This window comes from Rhinopithecus bieti, unplaced genomic scaffold (genome assembly GCF_001698545.2).
Source record: "Rhinopithecus bieti isolate Rb0 unplaced genomic scaffold, ASM169854v2 scaffold_72161, whole genome shotgun sequence".
NCBI classification, from domain to species: Eukaryota; Metazoa; Chordata; class Mammalia; order Primates; family Cercopithecidae; genus Rhinopithecus; species Rhinopithecus bieti.
In genome coordinates, this window is record NW_016828382.1 from 643,261 (window position 1) to 662,087 (window position 18,827).

The window sequence follows — 18,827 nt, forward strand, 5'->3', positions numbered from 1 at the left end:
AAAAAAAAAAAAAAAAAAAAAAAAAAAAAAATGGTAGGGCCAGAATTGAACTCAGGTATTCAGATTTTAAGTACATGGATGGGGGGTGGGTGTTTATTATTGTGTCAATGAAATCCTAGCTTGAGATATTTTTTCTTTTGTTTTTATATTATAAGGGTAATGCTTATTTACTTTATAAAAATAAAAAAATGCATATTAACAAATAAAAAGTTTTGCAAAATTCTTAACCTACCTGTGAAATTTACTGTTAACATTTTGGCAAATAACCTGTCCTGAAATATATTGATTTTTTTTTTTCTGATGGTTCTGAATTTGAGGCTGTTAATTATAAAACAATTTTGATGCTCATATGTTGTGATGATGTTGAATCTGAGAATATCCACAGCTTCAAATAGAATGCTAGAGCTCTGTGATTTCAAAGTGCTATTTAAATAGCTGAGTTTACCACTACCTGTCATAAGTGAAGTAGCAGGGAAAGAAGGCAGGTTGTTACTTTTTTATTTCTTTTGCCTTTTCCTCCCTAACAACCATAGTTACAAAGAGTCCAGGAGGAGAATGACTTCACTTAGATCCCCAAGAACCCGTTAGCCAAGGCTTAACCCCACATTGAAAATATTTTCAGAATAGGCTCATTTGTGATAGGTGAATGCCACATTTAAAGTTGGTAAAGAATGTCAATAGCCTTGGAGGTAAATATGTGGTATTTTCATAAACATCTTAAATACGTTTTAATTATTTTTCTCACAACGAATTAGGAGACAGAAAACCGGGCTCTGATTCTTAAGATTGGGATTCTACAGGAAGAGGTATGTCAGAATCATTAAACACTGGCATAGACAAACATTCAAATCATATAATCATGGTTTAAGGGTGTGGGTTAAATAAAAATCACGTAAATGGTCAGGCTCCTATAGGCCAGAGAGCAGGTTGACTTGTCAAATTACAAGTGAGGAGGAGTGGATGGGATTTTCATGTCTGAACAGAGGAACTGTTACTTTTGCAGTTATTCTTGGAAGAAATGGGATTTAAGAAATTCAAATTTAAGATGAAATACAATGAACCCATCTAAAAAATATCCAAATCAAGAAGGAAAATATGGATGTTATCTAATGATTTTCCATTTAATTCCATTGAACAAAGTGGCAAAAGTCTTAAGTCTAAGATTCAAATCTTAAATTCACTGAAAAAAGGACCTTGGAAAGACCATTTGTCTTTTCTGGGCTAATAGTACCTATGCCATGGAGTTATTTTCGAGATTAGCTAAGATGATTCATGTGAAGCCATCTGGTAAACCACAATGTACCTTATAAGTATTAGGAAATATTAGTACAATCTCAAAGAAAAAGACTATAATTTTTTTAAAGCAACAAAATTGAAGCATTGGAAGAACAGGGAACAAGCTACTAGTAAATTACTATTTTGCAGGGAAAATTCCTTTTCTAATAGATACCATTTGAATATCAAGTAGTATGCCAGTTTAAAAATTTTGCTTTTATATAAGCCTATCAGAAGTATTTATGAAGCTGTGCTGCACAATCTGGAGAGTTATTCAAAATGTGGGCCAAGTTAAAATTTTATAAAATTATAAAATTTTATAATGGACTGGAAAGGAACAACTAAAGATTGGAAAGAAAGCCTACATTAGATTCAGAGCTGGTATAGCCACAAGGCCAGGCTTTTGTGAAACTAGTGCTTTACAGTTAAATTTCTGATGTAAGATATTTTTCTCCTCCTATTTAAATGATTCTCCTCTTGTTTAAATGAGTGACAAGTATCAAAGAATTGTACCAAACCAGTTCAGAATTGAGATAGAAGGAAGACTGAAAGCCCTTCATCATGAAATAGCATTGCAATTATTGACTTACATTAGAAAATGAATGTAAATATTGTCACTAGCTAAGATTCCTTTGGGAGATAAAAATCTGATGCATTGTGAAGAGTAACATCACAATGGTTTGGGTAGTGATTCACTTTTACTCATTTATTCATTTCGTTCATTCAACACATATTCATTGGAAGACCTTAGAGCTATTGTAAGTGCTGAGTATATGAGCTTAGCAAAATAGCTCATGTGGAACTAGTGTGTTAGATGGTAATAAGAGCTATGGAGAAAGGAAAAGCAAAACAGAATTAAGGCAGAGAGGAGTGCAATTTAAACTAGGGTGGTTAGGAAAAGCAGCCTTATGAAGCTAATCCTTTGATTCAAAACTGGGAAGGGAGGTTTATCTGTGAAAGAGCCTTCCAGGCAGAAGAAATAGTAAGCTCAAAATCGTGAGGCTGCAGTCTGCCTGCTATTGTGGAGGGACAGCGAGGCCAGAGTGTCTGGAGCAAAGTGAACAAGTAGCAAGAGTTGCAGGCCAAGAGCTGGAGGGTCCAGACACAAGGGGCTTACACAGGCATCCTAAGGATTCTGGCTTTAAAAAAACAAACAAAAAAACACACACTTGAGTGAGATGGGAGCCACTAAAGTGTTTCGAGCAAAGGAGTAGTGTGATCTAATTCCATTTTAACAAGACAACTCTGGCTGCAGGGTTTAGAATCCATTGTAGTGGGGCAAGAGGAAAAGCAGGGAGACCAATTAGGAGGCCTTTGAAATGATCCAGTCAAAAGCTGATGGGGGCTTGGACTGAGCAGTAGCAGTGGAGGTGGACAGAAGTGTTTGGATCAGGAAATGCTTTGTAATATATCCAAAGATATTTATTATGTTTTCAGGTAAGAAGGAAATTTTCTTCTGGTTGTTTCTAGCGTCTCAGTGGAATACAAAGCAAAATCATCAGCTGAGAGTGAGGATGTGGGAGGGGGTATTGGAAATTTGAGGAAAGAGAAGGAATGAAATGAGCTGGGGGTTGGAAAATTTTTTGTAAAGGGCCTGATTATAAATATTTTAGGCTTTGGTAGCCACAAAAATCACCTTTGTGTCAACTACTTACGTCTGCCTTTGTATTGTGAAAGCAGTCATAGACAGTATGTACCCAAATGGGCACAGCTGTGCTCTGATAAAACCTTATTTAAAAAACAGGTGTAGATTTGGCCTTTAGGCCTTCAGGGGTGTAGATTTGGCCTTTAGGGGTGGAGTGAGGGGGCTGGGCATAGTTTGCCACCCCCTGATTTAGGTCAAAGGCAGTATAGGTATACCAGGATGATATGATATGATCACCAGTAAACACTGAGGTTAAAGACCATGAATTAAACGTGTGACCTGTCTGTTCATGTTTTCTTTAAGCATGTTCTTCTGAAAGGGTGCTGGACTGGGTGGTAAGCTAATTTAGGTAAATGCTAAGAAGCAGGAGTTAGGCAGGGAATGGAGGCATTTGGAAGGGAATGATTACAATGATTGCCCAGGGAAGAACCGAAGCTAAATAAAGAGGGGTCTGAGTTCATGGGAAGGTTGAAGGATAATGAAAAGGTGGTCGGATCAATGGATTGCAAGTTCCAGAGGGGATTGAAGGTTTGTGGGTATAGAGGAAGTAATCTGGAAAGGCAAGAGGTGGCTGTTGAAGAGCGGGATGCTTGCAATTAAGGTAATGGAGGGGCTGCAGTGACTGGTAATAACAAGTTTGAATTTATGACTATGGGAGTAGTGGCTGAGGTTGGATGGAAGATAAAAAGGCAATACTGAGAGTGATGAAATACCACCTCCTAAAAGAGACTTTGATTGTCCTCATGTTTTATTTTTCTTGGTGCTAAATCCAAGAATACTATCTTTTACATTAGAATATCAAGAACATCATGGATATAGACAGACTGGAAAAGAAGATTGAAGACTTGTCTAAAACTGAGACAGAGCACCAAGTAAGCACTTCCCAAATACTGGTAAAATATTTTTTTTTCTGTCAAACCAATATGATTTTATGAAAATGTCTATGCCTTGTTGACAAACTAAGCTGTGATTATAAATTCTGAAACTTGTCTACAAAATATTTGAGTTATATAAAAGCTGGTTTCCTTTTCCTTTTTTTTTTTTTGGCAACTGCTTTACTGATATGTAATTCACATGCCTTAAATTTCATCAACTCAAAGTATACAAGTCGGCGTGTTTTAGTACATTCACAGAGTTGTGCAACCATCACCAAAATCAAGTTTACAACATTTTCATCACCCCGAAAGAAATCCCTTTAACAGGAACCACCCCCCATCCACCGTCCTCACCCCAACCCTAAGCAGCCACTAATCTATTGTGTGTCTCTATAGATTTGTCTATTCTGGACATTTTGTATAAATGAAATCATATAATATGTTACCTTTTGTGTGTGGCTGATTTCACTTAGCATAATGTTTTTAAGGTTCATCCATGTTGTAGCATGTATTACTACCTCTTTTTATGGCTGGATAATATTCTATATGGATATATCACATTTTGTTTTTTCACTCATCAGGTGATGGACGTTCAGGCTGTTTTCACTTTCTGGCTATTATGAATCATCTGCTATAAACATTTGTATGCAAATTTCTATGTGTACATATGTCTTGATTTCTCTTGGATATATAGCTAGGAGTGAAATTACTGGGTCACTTGATGTTTCTATGCTTGTTTATTTATTTATTTATTGAGACAGAGTTTTGCTCTTGTTGCCTAGGCTGGAGTGCAATGGTGCAATTTCAGCTCACTGCAACCTCTGCCTCCAGGTTCAAGGGATCCTCCTGCCTCAGCCTCCTGAGTAGCTGGGATTACAGGCGTGCGCCACCATGCTCAGCTAATTTTTGTATTTTTGGTAAAGATGGGATTTCACCATGTTGGCCAGGCTATTCTCAAACTCCTGACCTCAAGCGATCTGTCCACTTCGGCCTCCCAAAGTGCTGGGATTACAGGGGTGGAACACGGCACCCGGCCTTGTTTCTATGTTTAAACTTTTAAGGAACTGCCAGGCTGTGTTCAAAGTGGCTGCACCATTTTACATTCCACCAGCAGTGCATGAGGGCTCAAATTTCTCTACATTCTTCCCAAATTTGTTAACTTTTAATATTATGTGGCAATTTTTAATTTAATTGTATCTGATTTTATGAATTTCTGTATCAGGAAATATTTCAGATATTGTACCTTCTTTTTATTTTATTTTATTTTTTTGTAGTTTACCAACCTCAACCTGAGATATTGTACCTTCTTAACTCTAAAAATGAGGAGAGATGGGAAAATTTATCCCTAATTAAATTAAGAAATTACACCTTACAAAATATTTTTTGTCTAGATAGTGTCTAAAAGTCTATATTTCATACATATTTTGTTTTCTGTCATACATTTTCTTCAGGAAACAGATGACAATGACTAGTCAATTCATGAATTTGTGTCATTCTTATTGTCATCTCTAATGGTTTATTTGAGAAATATTTTGTAGTTGTATGTGTCTGAAATGATTAGATATAGTTAAATTTCATATCTATATGTAGAGTTTTCCAGTTTCCTAGCAGAAACTGACATTTCATGTGTGTGTTTACACACATATATATATATAAAACAACAGTTATAATTTAAACATCAATTTTTTAAAAAATTAACAAATAATTAGTTAATTATGAATTTAAAGACAGGATCTCTGTCACCTGGGTGGTAGTGCAGTGGTATTATCATAGTTCACTGCTGCCTTGAACTCCTGGGTTCAAGTGATCTTCCCATCTCAAACTTCCAAGTAGCTGGGAGTGCAGATGCACACCACCATGCCCATTTAATTTATTTTTAAATTTTTTGTATAGATGAAGTCTTGCTATGTTGCCCAGGCTGATCTTGAACTCCTTCCCTCACGTGCTCCTCCTACTTTGGCCTCCCAAAGCACTAGGATTATAGCTGTAAGCCATCATGCCCAGCCTTCTTAGACATTAAAATTAATTCTACACTAGGAGTGGCTGTCTTTGCAAAACACAACTATGATAAACTAGTGGAAAGAGCCAGAAGATACGGGTTCAGATCCTGTCTTTTGTACTTAAAAATTTTATAACCTCAAGCAAGCTTTAAGTATAAATTTTCACATCTACTAAATGGATGTGATGTTTGTACCTATCCCACAAGCTTGTTATAAACTCAGATGATGATGTGATTATATCCAGTGTATAAGATTATGGTGATGATTCTGCTTCTGACCATGATGATTATTTTTCCAGGTTCTCAATTCGGTCAATATACATTTTATTCATTCTATAATATGTAGCAGCATATGCCAACAAGCTTGCTTTTGATTTGAATCAATTGATATATCCTTTATATTCACTTAGCTAAAAGAAATCTTAAGCATTGTTAAACTATTTTTTTTTTTAATTTAAATTTTAGTTCTAGAGATGAGAGTCTTACTCTGTCACCTGGGCTGAAGTGCAGTGGTGTAATTATAGCTCACTCCACCTTCAAACTCTTGGGCTCAAACCACCCTCCAGCCTCAGCCTCCCAAGTGCCTGAGACTACAGGCATGTGCCACCATGCCAGGCTACATTGTTTTTAAAAGGGGAAGAGTCTTCTATGTGTCCTCATGGAATCTCTATGTTCATATTCTATCTAGACTTTTTATTTTCACCAAAAAAATGAGGATTCTCAACATTCCCTTATTATGTTAAGTGTGGAATGGTGGGAAGGGCACTTCGCTGGAGCTGGAGACTTGCATTCCAGGCTCACCTCTGCCATTGACAGTGTGTGACATTGGGTGGGTGAGTTTCTGGGTAGTGTGGAGCTTTGGTTTCCTCATTGGTAAAGTGAGTTGACCTCTAGAGTTGGATGGGAAAGTTCTTTGTAAAGTGAAAAATACATGTGTGTTAGAGGTGCTTCAGAAACACCTTACTGGAATGATTTTATGGCACTGTCCTTTCACCAAAGCAGTGTCCCAATGGCCTTCCCTAAATCCGTCTCTTTTCAGATGCAGTTACACACATATGAGAACACTTTGCTTAATAAAGATACAAGTTTGCAGAAGGTTGGTATTGTTCCTTACCACAAAGGCCCATGTGGCTAGCTCTCTCTAAATCTGATTCCTTTCTTTTTGATGGAATCTTGCTCTGTTCCCCAGTCTGGAGTGCAGTGGCATGATCTCAGCTCACTACAACCTCCACCTCCCAGACTCAATCGATTCTCCTGCCTCAGCCTCCGGAGTAGCTGGGATTACAGGTATTTTGCCACCATGCCAGCTAATTTTTGTATTTTTAGTAGAGACGGGGTTTCCCCATGTTGGCCAGACTGGTCTTGAACTCCTGACCTCAGGTGATCCACCTGTGTCAGTCTCCCAAAGTGCTGGGATTATAGGTGTGAGCCACCATGCCCAGCCTAAAAAATCTGATTCTAATATGATGTCATGAGACTTTCCTTTATAGTGCCTTATAAAAATAAGTTTGAACTTATCTTCTCTAAATTCTGGTGGTGTTCATCCACATATGTGACAAATATTAGTGTGCCAGTCTACCAGTCACTGGCTAGATACTGGTGATGTTGTTTTAATTTCTAACAACATAAATGAGTCTGCAGCCATTCATTTTAGGGTGGAAGAAGAATATATACCCAAATTATTTGAAACCTAATTTGATTGATTAGATAGACACATAGATAGATATCATTCTATTATTGTATCCTGTGATTGTAGCTAAGGATACTGGCTACAAAGGTGCTGGTTACAGTAACTTTAAGAGACACAGGAAGGAACACAGCCTAATCTTCCACAGTCCAAGACAGGGAAGTGAAGAAAGCATGATATTTGCCACTCATCTTTTCCCTGCACATTTTGAAGTTTCAAAAGAAACATGCATAGCTGTGGACTTTGACTGGGATACTGAATATTGTCCTAACTTGATGTCTTCATTGTGTGTGTTCTCTATGTAATGATATTGCAATAGTAGTGGCTACTCCGTTTCTCCCTAACTCTGGTCTTCCCACCATTCTGCACTCCTGCTCAGGGTTCATCAGGCATTGATATCCCAGCCACCATGCTAGCCACGGGATAAAATTAGAGATCAGGTACTCACTACCTGTACCTTTTGGTCTTATAGAACAAAACAATGATTTTAAGGAGGTATCATTAGAACTGGAAAAAATCAGATGCCTTAATTTCATTGGTCACTTGCAAGATTGATTTTTCTTTAACACATCATGATGATAAATATAAGTTTGATTTGGGCTTAAAAATCACCTTTCAGCGTTTGATTCCACTGGATCGGACAAACACAGAGTATATTGATACCAGTTACATATTGCTGCCTTTTTGTCTGTGTGTGTGTGTGTGTGTTTGTTTTTGTTTTTTGTTTTTTGAGACGAAGTTTCGCTCTTGTTGCCCAGGCTGGAGTGCAATGGTGTGATCTCGGCTCACGGCAACCTCCACCTCCTGGGTTCAAGTGATTCTCCTGCCTCAGCCTCCCTAGTAGCTGAGATTACAGGCATGTGCCACCACACCTGGCTAATTTTGTATTTTTAGCAGAGACGGGATTTCCCCATGTTGGTCAGGCTGGTCTGGACCTCCTGACCTCAGGTGATCTGCCTGCCTCAACCTTCCAGATCGTTGGGATTACAGTCGTGAGCCACTGCACCCAGCCATCCTTGTGTGTTTTTAATCACAAACACTGACTGGTTCAGTTTTCAAATAGTGAGACTGGTAGAATCGCGTGGTGATTGGGCATTTACAGTTCTTCTGTGGCTCACGTCGATAGTCTAATAAATATGATTTGGTGGACCCGTTACTTTTTTGCTATTATTTCTCTCTTCTACTTTTCAGAAAGGCTTATATATAGAAGAACTTAAATCAACCATCATAGAATATGGAAGCATTATAGAGGTATACCTGTTGTTATTAATAATCTCACAGCTTGCAAGGTAGGCTTCTTAAATGTAAATTCCCCACTAGAGTAACATGTACAGCCTAATGTTGTGTGCAATTCCAGAATTTACGAGGGGATAAAAATAAACTGGCTCATGAGTTACAGCACTTGCAACAGGAACTCATCACGTAAGTAGAGGGCAACCCTTGCCAGCCTCCTCTCTTGTTCCTCTACCCTACATTATTGGCAAATTGAGCTTTGTATGTGCCACATTCTTTTCTTCTATACCTTTGTATGTGACATTTTCTCTGTTTTTCTCCATGAGAACTTCTTTATGAGTTTCCTATGACCCCAACCTCCTGATTGTCTTAGACAGCTCAGGTTGCTATGACAAAATACCATAGAATGTGTGGCTTCAGTAATACTCATTTATTTCTTACAGTTTTGGAGGCTAGAACTCCAAAGATCAGGGTGCCAGCAGGGTTGAGTTCTAGTGAAGGCCCTGTACAGGTTGCAGATTTCTGACTTATCCTTGCACAAGCATGGAGGAAAGGCAGCTAGCTAACTCTTCGGCTTCTTATAAGGACACTAATCCCATTCATGAGGGTTCCACCCTCATAACTTAATTACCTTCCAAGGGTTCCATTTCCAAATACCATCACATTGGGGTTAGGAACTCAATATATGAAATTTGGGGGGCACACAAACATTCAGTCCATTGTGTTGACTTTCTCTTGCTTGTTTTTGCTTTACCCTGGAACTAAGTAACCCTTTTTTTCTTTCTTTCTTCCTTCTTTTTTTTTTTTTTTTTTTTGGAGGTGGAGTCTTGCTCTGTCACTCAGGCTGGAGTGCGGTGGTGCGATCTTGGCCTGCTGCAACTTCTGCCTCCTGAGCTCAAGCAATTCTCCTGCCTCAGCCCCCCAAGTAGCTGGGACTACAGGCATGTGCCACCATGCCCGACTAATTTTTGTATTTTCAGTAGAGATGGGGTTTCGCCATGTTGGCCAGGCTGGTCTTGAACTCCTGACCTTGTGATCTGCCTGCCTCGGCCTCTCAAAGTGCTGGGATTACAGGTGTGAACCAACATGCCTGGCCTAAGTAATTGTTTTGAATGTAAGCATGGCACCTTGTTCTCACTTTTCTCCTAACACACATCATTCTGTATGATAATCATTTGTTTCTGAATGTGAGTAATATGCTAGTCCGGGATCCATAGGAGTCACTCAGATAACAAAAATGAGTAAAGCTAATGGAATATGCACACACCTACATTATGCAAATGGCAAAGGAGATAAGTGCATTACCCACATAAAGGTAGAGGGGGCTACTCTGTTTAGCTCCAACTAATTGTGACAGCAAAATTCTATGGACCTAGTCTGGCCACATCTTCTGATTTTGGAAGAAAAGCCAGAAATCCAGATTTTTAAGTGACATTTTCTGAATTTAACTGTTGGCACCAATTCTTTTTTAAAAATGTGGCCTGGTTTATGACCTCCTAGACTCACCAATCTGTGCAGCTCCTGGAGGATAGAGACTATTTCTGACCACTCTCCCTATTCCCAAGCACATTATATAATCCTTGGCACACATGGGTGCTGACTGATTGTTTGGTGATAAATGGACCCTATATTCTGTTGACTTCAAATGTAATGTTGGAGACATACCTAACTAGACTATTGTTTTTGTTTTTTTCAAGAAATGGGATCCAGTTGAATGTTAATGGAGAGTGTAATAGTATCATCTCTGAAGGAGAAAAATCTTTACTTTATGAACTCACTCTTGCTCAGTCTGCAGAGGTAGGTCATTATAAGAAGATGGAAAGTTTTGAAAGATAACTACCCCATGTGTTAGCTTATGATTAAACGAAGGTTCACAGCTTGCCGAAAACTACCAGGGACACTGAGAGAATGTGCTGATAGTTCTTAGAATCCAAGTCTACAATTTCTTAGCTTGGGGAGAAAGGACCATTTTCAAGTTACGGCCGAAAGCTACAGCAAGGTTCAAGGTTTGTGGAAGCGTGCATTCAGGGACTTTGGGACTTTAGAAATGTTTATTTTCTTGACAGGACAGACAACCTGCGCTGATCCCCAGCCTAGGGTACCAAAGGTAGCCGTATATATCCATGAGTTATTTTTTAGAATTTTCTAAACCCTCAAAGTAAATATATTTATCAAAAAATAAAGATGCCCAGAAACAATACCAAATTTATTTGCTTTAGATTATAATTGTGTCAACCCAAATTAATGACATTGATTATTACATTCTGATCAGAAACAAGCATTTTCTTACATGCGTTTTGGTTAATAAGTGGCAAAATGAATGTATTAGTTTAAACAATTTCCATTTGTTTGGTAGACCCAGTACTTTATAACATGGGAAGAAATATTTTAAAAACCTTCTCGGAGATAAAGACATTCTGACTCCACTATGCTATATTTTCATTCCTTTGTATTTTCCAGTTTTGTGCTTGTTATGCTCAGAAATGCTTTATTTAGAAAAATGCTTTCTTTTCACCATTTGATGGTCTCTTCCTATCTGCGGACGATGGATATGTCACAATGTTCTCCTGTTGACAGCTGTGATGCGACCTTGAAAGGAGAGAAAGAATGCCTTTGGGCAAATGCTATTTGAATTGCTTCTGCCAAAGATGCAGGGACAACATATGCTGCCTTCATCTGAAGCCATCTCCGGCAGCCCTGGACATTCTGCTGAGGGCTGTGCTTTCCTGACATTCTGTTTCAAATACTCATCATTTCACTGTGTTTTTGAAACCAAGCCAAACTGCCAGACTGAATGAAACTGTGGCAAATCTGCCACAGCAGTGTGTTTTTATCCTCAGTCCTCTGAGATAATAATGATGTCAAGATGCCAGCCCAGAAAATACTATAGTTCTAAACGCGGGGGTTATCAGCCAGCAAAGTTCTGGCTCTGAGGTTTACCCGATGATGAGTTGGGAAGTTTGTCTTCTAACTAGAATCTCGAAATAAGAGTCCTGTGACCTTTTCAACAGAGAGCAAAAAGAAGTCTTGGGTCATATATTTAAAATATGATAGGAGGCAGAGACTTTGAGAGAAGTATAGGGAATGTACTTTGTGAAACATCATATCGTCTTTTATGAATGGAAGGGAGACAGAAGAAGCCAACCTGTTTTCAGTGGGATTGATTGAGCAGCCCTTCTCCACCAATTCTTCCCCACTGGGTATTTATTTACCTATTTTTATGTTAAAATTAGAGCCATAACAGTTTATGTCATCAGCATGTAAATGTCATCTGCTGATAAATGAGTTTTCCTTAAGACAGAATAAATGTTCAGTTGAAGCCATCCTAGAGAGAAAATGTCAACAGTATTTTTAGGATGTAGGAGAATTCCACAAGACTATTTAGAACCAAATGACAATGACATTAACTCATGAGCATCGTTTTGTTAAGTAAAATAATGAATGTTCTTTATTCAGATGTCAATTGTGGGCATTTCGATCATTGTTTCAGAACACTGACACTGAAAGGCAGCACAATGCAATCAACTTGTCATCTCTGGACGCCATGATGGACCAAGAAATGCTGCTGTTACTAAGAGAGCCTGAGCAAAAAGGAGTGGAATTCACAACCACTCTTCAGAAGCTGGTATCGTGTAATATACCTGTATTGTGGTGTTCCGCTTTGGCTGGGAATATCTGCAGATAACTGACCTATAACCTGTTTGCTGAGTCCAAATGCATCTGTGTGCTGCTGAGACCCAAATTAATACACTCTGAAAAGTGAAGGTTTTTCTCAAACCTTTCTGAAGCTGGCCTGTTAGTTCTGGGTCAATCAGGGCTAACAGATTGATCATTAGATATGGATTACTTGAGGCTATTTTTTCCTGTGGGCTAATCTTTAGAATCAAAGGGTTGAAGACATGGTATCTATTGAAGTTTCCTTCTTTCAGTTTTCTTTGGTTAATGGCTGGTATTTCTTACTCCATTTTGATTTTTCACTGGAAACTCTGGATGATTGGAGAAATCAGGGAACAACATTTTCATGCTGGTATTGCCAGTCCCTTCCATAGTGCCTAGCATATAGTAGGTAGCATTTAGTTTGGTACATTTTGGTACATTTTAGAATGGTGAAAATGGTTGTTTTCTTCTATTTAAAAAGATAGGTTTTGTTCTGAAAAATGATTATCTCTGTATATATTCAACATGTGTAGAGCACCTGACAATATAGCATATACACATGGCAACATCCTGGAATAAAAGAAAGTCACTGGGGGCATTAGATGCAAAGGAACGTACTCTGGTATTTTCCTGAGTTACCTATAGAGTAGAACTTTGGTCTCAATGGATTCTGATTGTATAATAGCATATGTCTTTCATCTAAATTCCTAGTTGAAGATGTGGAACTCTTTTTACAGCACAAAGAAATTTCTAAAATTGCAACCCTCATTGAAAGCTGTCGATGGTGGGTAAATAATCGAGAAATAACTGTGAAAGAAAAGTGGGAGGAGCAGCTTACTGTAAGTGTTCTATATTTTATGATTTTCCTGGTTTTTCTTCTACTTTGTTAAGCCAGGTAATAGTATATACAGTACCATTTCTAAGAGTTTATTGTAGTCTTCTGCTATCTTAGTCTGATCATGAGTGTAGAGTGTGTGTCCAGGGGTGTGTACGAGTGTGAGGGTGAGGAAAGAATGTGAGATAGAGTGAGTGTGCAGACATGTGAGATGCGATGGAGAGACAAATAATAAATATGATTTAATGAAAAAAAGGCATTTATCTCCTTGTAAGAATTGGCTAGTCTAAATTTATATTTTTCCTTAGCCTATTAAAATCGCCTAACTTTGAAAGAATGATGATTGTGTAAAAGAATCTTATTCCTGAGACTTTGATGGTTTTATTAACTCAGGAACTTGCAGAACATTGGAAAAGCAGCAACTTCTTAGGTAGCTATTCCCAGATTTATTAGAAAGGAAGCATATGAGAAGGTATCCCTTTCATCTGTCCATGACATATTTACCTCTATTTCTTGACTGCCAGCCACTTTCTTGCATCCATCAGCCACTTAAGTTAAGCTAAAGAAAAAAGTAAACTCTGGAATATGATTTCAACACCTTTGCCAACCTAATTTTTTTTTCGAGATGGAATCTCGCTGTTGCCCAAGCTAGAGTGCAATGGCGTGATCTTGGCTCACTGCAACCTCCGCCTCCTGGGTTCAAGCAATTCTCCTACCTCAGACTCCCAAGTAGCTGAGATTACATGCATGCGCGCCACCATGTCCGGCTAATTTTTGTGTTTTTAGTAGAGATGGGGTTTCACCATGTTGGCCAGACTGATCTCAAACTCCTGACTTCAGGTGATCCACCCACCTCGGCCTCCCAAAGTGCTGGGATTACAGTCAAACTAACTTTTTTAAGATAACATGTGAATGTGATAATCAATACATACTGATATTATTGCATTATCTTGTCCCATCCTGTTCTAAAGCAATTGTGATGACTGCTGAAGTTGTCAGGGACTAATTTAAGAAAAAGAAGCTCAGTTTTAGGGACACAATAAGCACTTTATACATACTTGTTACATTGACATAACCAATAGGATAGTCAATCTCTGGGCAATTGGGAATTGGTATTAATTGACATACAATTGAGAATTGGTATTCATTGACGTACAGTGATGCCATTGAGATGGAATATCCACAGCTTTTTAGATTGCCTCTGTCATTTGTCTGTGTTTAACATTGGAGTACTGGGGTTTGTTTTGTGACTTTTCTTGTAGGAATTCAACAATATCATGGAAGAGAAGCTAGATCTTTGCATATTAATGCTGAACATCTTGGGAAATCACAAAGAGTCTCTTGATCAAGAATTTGCCAAATTAATAGAGATTTTGAAGAGATTCAGGCAGGAATATTTTTATTTCAGAAAAGAATTTCTTGCCAGGTGATGATCATTTATGTATGAGAAATCCATGCTTTATATACATGACATGTTTATGATCATGCCACTTCATTCAGTTTACTTTCTTCAAGTTGTATACATTGATTTCAGATGAGACTTTATTCAGAGAAGACATTCTGTTTGACAGTTCTAAATTATAAAACAGTATGAAATTGACTTACATGTTCCCAAATGACAAACTATAAAATCTGTGGAAACCGGCCAGGCGCAGTGGGTCACACCTGTAATCCCAGCACTTTGGGAGGGCAAGGCAGGCAAATCACCTGAGGTCAGGAGTTCAAGACCAGCCTGGCCAACATGGTGAAACCTCATCTCTACTAATAATATAAAAATTAGCCTGGTGTGGTGGTACATGCCTGTAATCCCAGCTACTCGGGAGGCTTGAGGCAGGAGAATTGCTTGAGCCTGGGAGGCAGAGGTTGCAGTGAACTGAGATCGCACCACTGCACTCCAACCTGAGTAACAGAGTGAGAATCCGTCTCAAAAAAAAAAAAATTCTGTGGAAACCAGTATAATGAGTTATTTTTTCCCTGGAGAAGAAATTTGTAATTATGAAATATAGTCTTTTACCAGAAGAAGCCTTAGAGATCCTCTAGTAATCTCATAATTTTACAGAGGACTAAGGCATGAGGAGATAAAGTGAACTAAGGCCTGAGAGTTATTAATGGAAGCTCTGGAACTTGAATCCAGTCTGTTGGCTCCTCCCCATTGGGTTTTATGTTTGACCTCAGTGTATCATGTTGGGCACTGGGCAACTAAATGTCAGTTAAATGAAGTCATAGGGAATAGATGATAACAAATATAAAATAACTTACCCTCTTATCCTTTCTGTACCCTCAATTCTTATGATAATGGGGAAATTCTTGAAATTTTTACACCCTGGAAACCATAAGCACAGCGATTATATCTTTTGTTAACCACCATTTATATAGCTGCTAGGACCATACTTAGCGCTCACTTAAGAAATACTTTTTGAGTAAATGAGCAAATGAACATAGGTATATATTGCACTTGAATAAAATTTTAAAATGTAATTAGAGACTGAGGAAAGCTTGAAGAATCCCCCCAAATATAAGGAAACTAGATACCAGAGAGAGAGAATACCAGAGGAACTCTCAAGAAAATGGTCTTCTGCTTTCCCTAAGAAGCAGAGAACCCACACTTCCCCATAGTGGTAAAAGATGTGGGCTAAGTGGACACGCAGCTTCCTTACGCAGATACCATCTCCACAAAAGGCAGCGTCAACATTCTTCTATTTAGCAACAAAGAACTATTTGGAGAGAGGTCTTCACTAATATCATCTCAAAATGAATGAATATTGTGTATTGTCCTACTTGGACATACAAGCAGCCTAGTTAAATAACAGTAGTTGCCATTTGTCTGGAGGCTACGGTATCAGATGTAGTGCTAAGAATTTGACATCTATTTATCTCCAGAGAGGTTCCATAATTTGCCCAAGGTCACCCAGCTAGGATTAAGTGATAGCTGGGATTCAGACCTCGTTCTCTCTGACTCCAAAACCTGTGTCCTTTCAATGGCTTATCTCCCACCATCAATTTGTTAAATCTGATACAAGATTCTTTAAAAATATTCTGGGAACCTAGCATTGGGCAAAATACTCCTTATCAGCATAAGATGGTTATAACCTCTGGCTTCTGGACGCAATTTAAAACTCACAAAGCCACATAAAGGCTACACACAAAATAATTTGACTGTGGATTTCAGCTATGAATAAGTAAATAGCTGGGTGCCCTGGCTCACACCTATAATTCCAGCACTTTGGGAAGCCAAGACACGAGGATGGCTCGAGCCTGGGAGTTCAGACCAGCCTGGGCAACATAGCGAGACCCTGTCTTTCAAAAATAATTTTTTTAATGAGCTGGGCATGGTGATGCATGCCTGTACTCTCAGCTACTTGGGAGGTTGAGGTAGAAGGATTGCTTGAACCCAGGAGTTTGAGGCTACAGTGAGCTATAATTGTGCCAGTGCACTCTAGCAGCCTGGGAGACAGAGCAAGACACTGCCTCTAAAAAAAAAAAAAAAAACAGAGAGAGAGAGAAAAGAGAAGAAAAGAAAAAAGAAAATAAATGGAGTATTTTGTAAGGATGAGAGAGAATTCTGTTTAGAAGAGGTAGGAAATGTTTATTAAAGGTAAATTTTTAGGGGCTATTTGCTGAGGAAGAGAGGCTCCCATTCTGCTGTGGGACAATTGGGCTCTAGTGCTGGAGAATGGAAATCAGTGAGTGGCCCAAAGAGAGGCATGGACAGGAAAGTTCTCTCAGAAGGCTTGGCGAGGAAAGCAAATCTTGATTCGTACAACATCCGTCAGGATGTCTGCTCTTCGCCAGTCTTCCACCCCTTCCCCAAACCCAGGTGCTAAGGAATTATAGGAAATAAGACAGAAATCTCTGCCTCTATGAAACTAACATCTAGTAAAGGATGCAAATAACAAACATATAAACATATAATGTCAGGGAGTGGTATAAAGAAAATTAAATCAGAATAAGAAGACAGAATGACTGGGAGCATTTTAGAGAGAATAGCCAGGAAAGTCCTGCCTGAGGAGTAATGAATTGAGTGGAGACCTGAGTGGGGTGAGGGAGTGAGCTATGTGACCATCCGGGTGTGTTCCAGGCAGAGGAAGGAGCTGGTGCAATGACCCTGAGACTGTAGTGAGCTTGGTGTTTTTGAGCAGCAGCAAGAAGCCGGCATGGCTGGGGCGGGGTGGGGGCTGGGCAGTGGTAGGATGTGGGGCCAGAGGGATAGACGGGCCAGGCCACACACAGCCTTTGCAGTCCATGTTTAGGAGTTGGGATTTTATTGAGTGTGGTGAGAAGCCATCAGAGGGTTAGGAGCAGAGAAGAAATATGATTTGTGTTTTGTTTTTGTTTGTTTTTATTTTTTTCTTCTTTTTTTTGTGATTTGTGTTTTGAAAGATCTGCTGGATGAAGAATTATTTATAGAGGGCAAAAATGAAAGCAGTGAGACCAATGAGAAGAGTTTTCTTCTCTTTTCTTTTTTTCTCCAGACAGGCCGGAGTGCAGTGGCGCGATCTCAGCTTACTGGAACCTCCGCCTCCTGGGTTCAACCTCCACCTCCCGAGTTCAAGCAATTCTCCTGTCTCAGACTCCCAAGTAGCTGTGTGCCACTATGCTCAGCTAATTTTTTTTTCTTTTTAGTAGAAACGGGGTTTTGCTTTGTTGGCCAGACTGTTCTCAAACTCCTGATCTCAAGTGATCTGCCCATGTAGGCCTTCCAAAGTGCTGAGATTACAGGCGTGAGCCACTGCACCCAGCCAGAGATGAGGTTTTCAACAACAGATAATCATTTAGATATTCTGATATCAATTTACTGGTTTGTGACTCATTTTCTAAAAAGTAAGATATAAAATAATAGAGTGCATTACATATATAATAATAAGTAGTGCTGAATCGAATTTTTGTTTCAGCTATGTGTGTGTGTATGTGTGTGTGTTTGTATACTGAGTTGAAATATAAAATATTTCATGATGAAAAAGTTATAGAGTTAGGAACAATTGCAGTAGTCCAGACGAGGGATGTAGTGTGGGTCAGAGTAATAGTCACAGAAGTGGTAAGAAATTATTAAATTTGAAGTGTATCTTTGAGTGTGGATCTGATCAAACATGGTGGCAAGTTATATGTGTGGAGAAAGAGAGGAGTCATCCTTGACTTAGAGGCTTTTGATCTGAAAACCAGGTAAATGGTGTGCTATTTAGACAGCAAAGTCTGGGAAAGATGTGGACTGGAATAGAAATCAAGATTTATCATTAGAACATGTTGGCAGAGAGAACTGTTAGATTTAAACACACACACAAGCTAATGTATACCTCTTTACATGATAATAACATTTCTGGTCAGGCACGTTGGCTCAAGCCTGTAATCCCAGCACTTTGGGAGGCCGAGGCGGGCGGATCACCAGGTCAGGAGATAGAGACCATCCTGGCTAACACGGTGAAACCCCGTCTCTACTAAAAAAAATACAAAAAACTAGCCGAGCGTGGTCACGGGCGCCTGTAGTCCCAGCTACTTGGGAGGCTGAGGCAGGAGAATGGCGTAAACCCGGGAGGCGGAGTTTGCAGTGAGCTGAGATCTTGCCACTGCACTCCAGCCTGGGTGACAGAGCTAGACTCCATCTCAAAAAAAAAAAAAAAAAAAAA

General features: G+C 39.0%; 1 protein-coding gene across 1 annotated transcript in view; it reads left to right on the forward strand.

The window, feature by feature from the left end:
* Window positions 1-14,637, forward strand: part of LOC108523745 (lymphoid-restricted membrane protein) — a 40,305-nt gene extending 25,668 nt beyond the window's left edge. Inside the window, exons 9-17 of the mRNA XM_017864497.1 lie at window positions 756-806; window positions 3,715-3,792; window positions 6,834-6,890; window positions 8,673-8,732; window positions 8,839-8,903; window positions 10,412-10,511; window positions 12,205-12,339; window positions 13,109-13,210; window positions 14,469-14,637. Of these exons, the coding sequence (XP_017719986.1) occupies window positions 756-806; window positions 3,715-3,792; window positions 6,834-6,890; window positions 8,673-8,732; window positions 8,839-8,903; window positions 10,412-10,511; window positions 12,205-12,339; window positions 13,109-13,210; window positions 14,469-14,636 (816 nt within the window). The 3' untranslated portion in view covers window position 14,637. The remainder of the gene's footprint in view (window positions 1-755; window positions 807-3,714; window positions 3,793-6,833; window positions 6,891-8,672; window positions 8,733-8,838; window positions 8,904-10,411; window positions 10,512-12,204; window positions 12,340-13,108; window positions 13,211-14,468) is intronic.
* The last annotated feature ends 4,190 nt before the right edge of the window (window positions 14,638-18,827 follow it).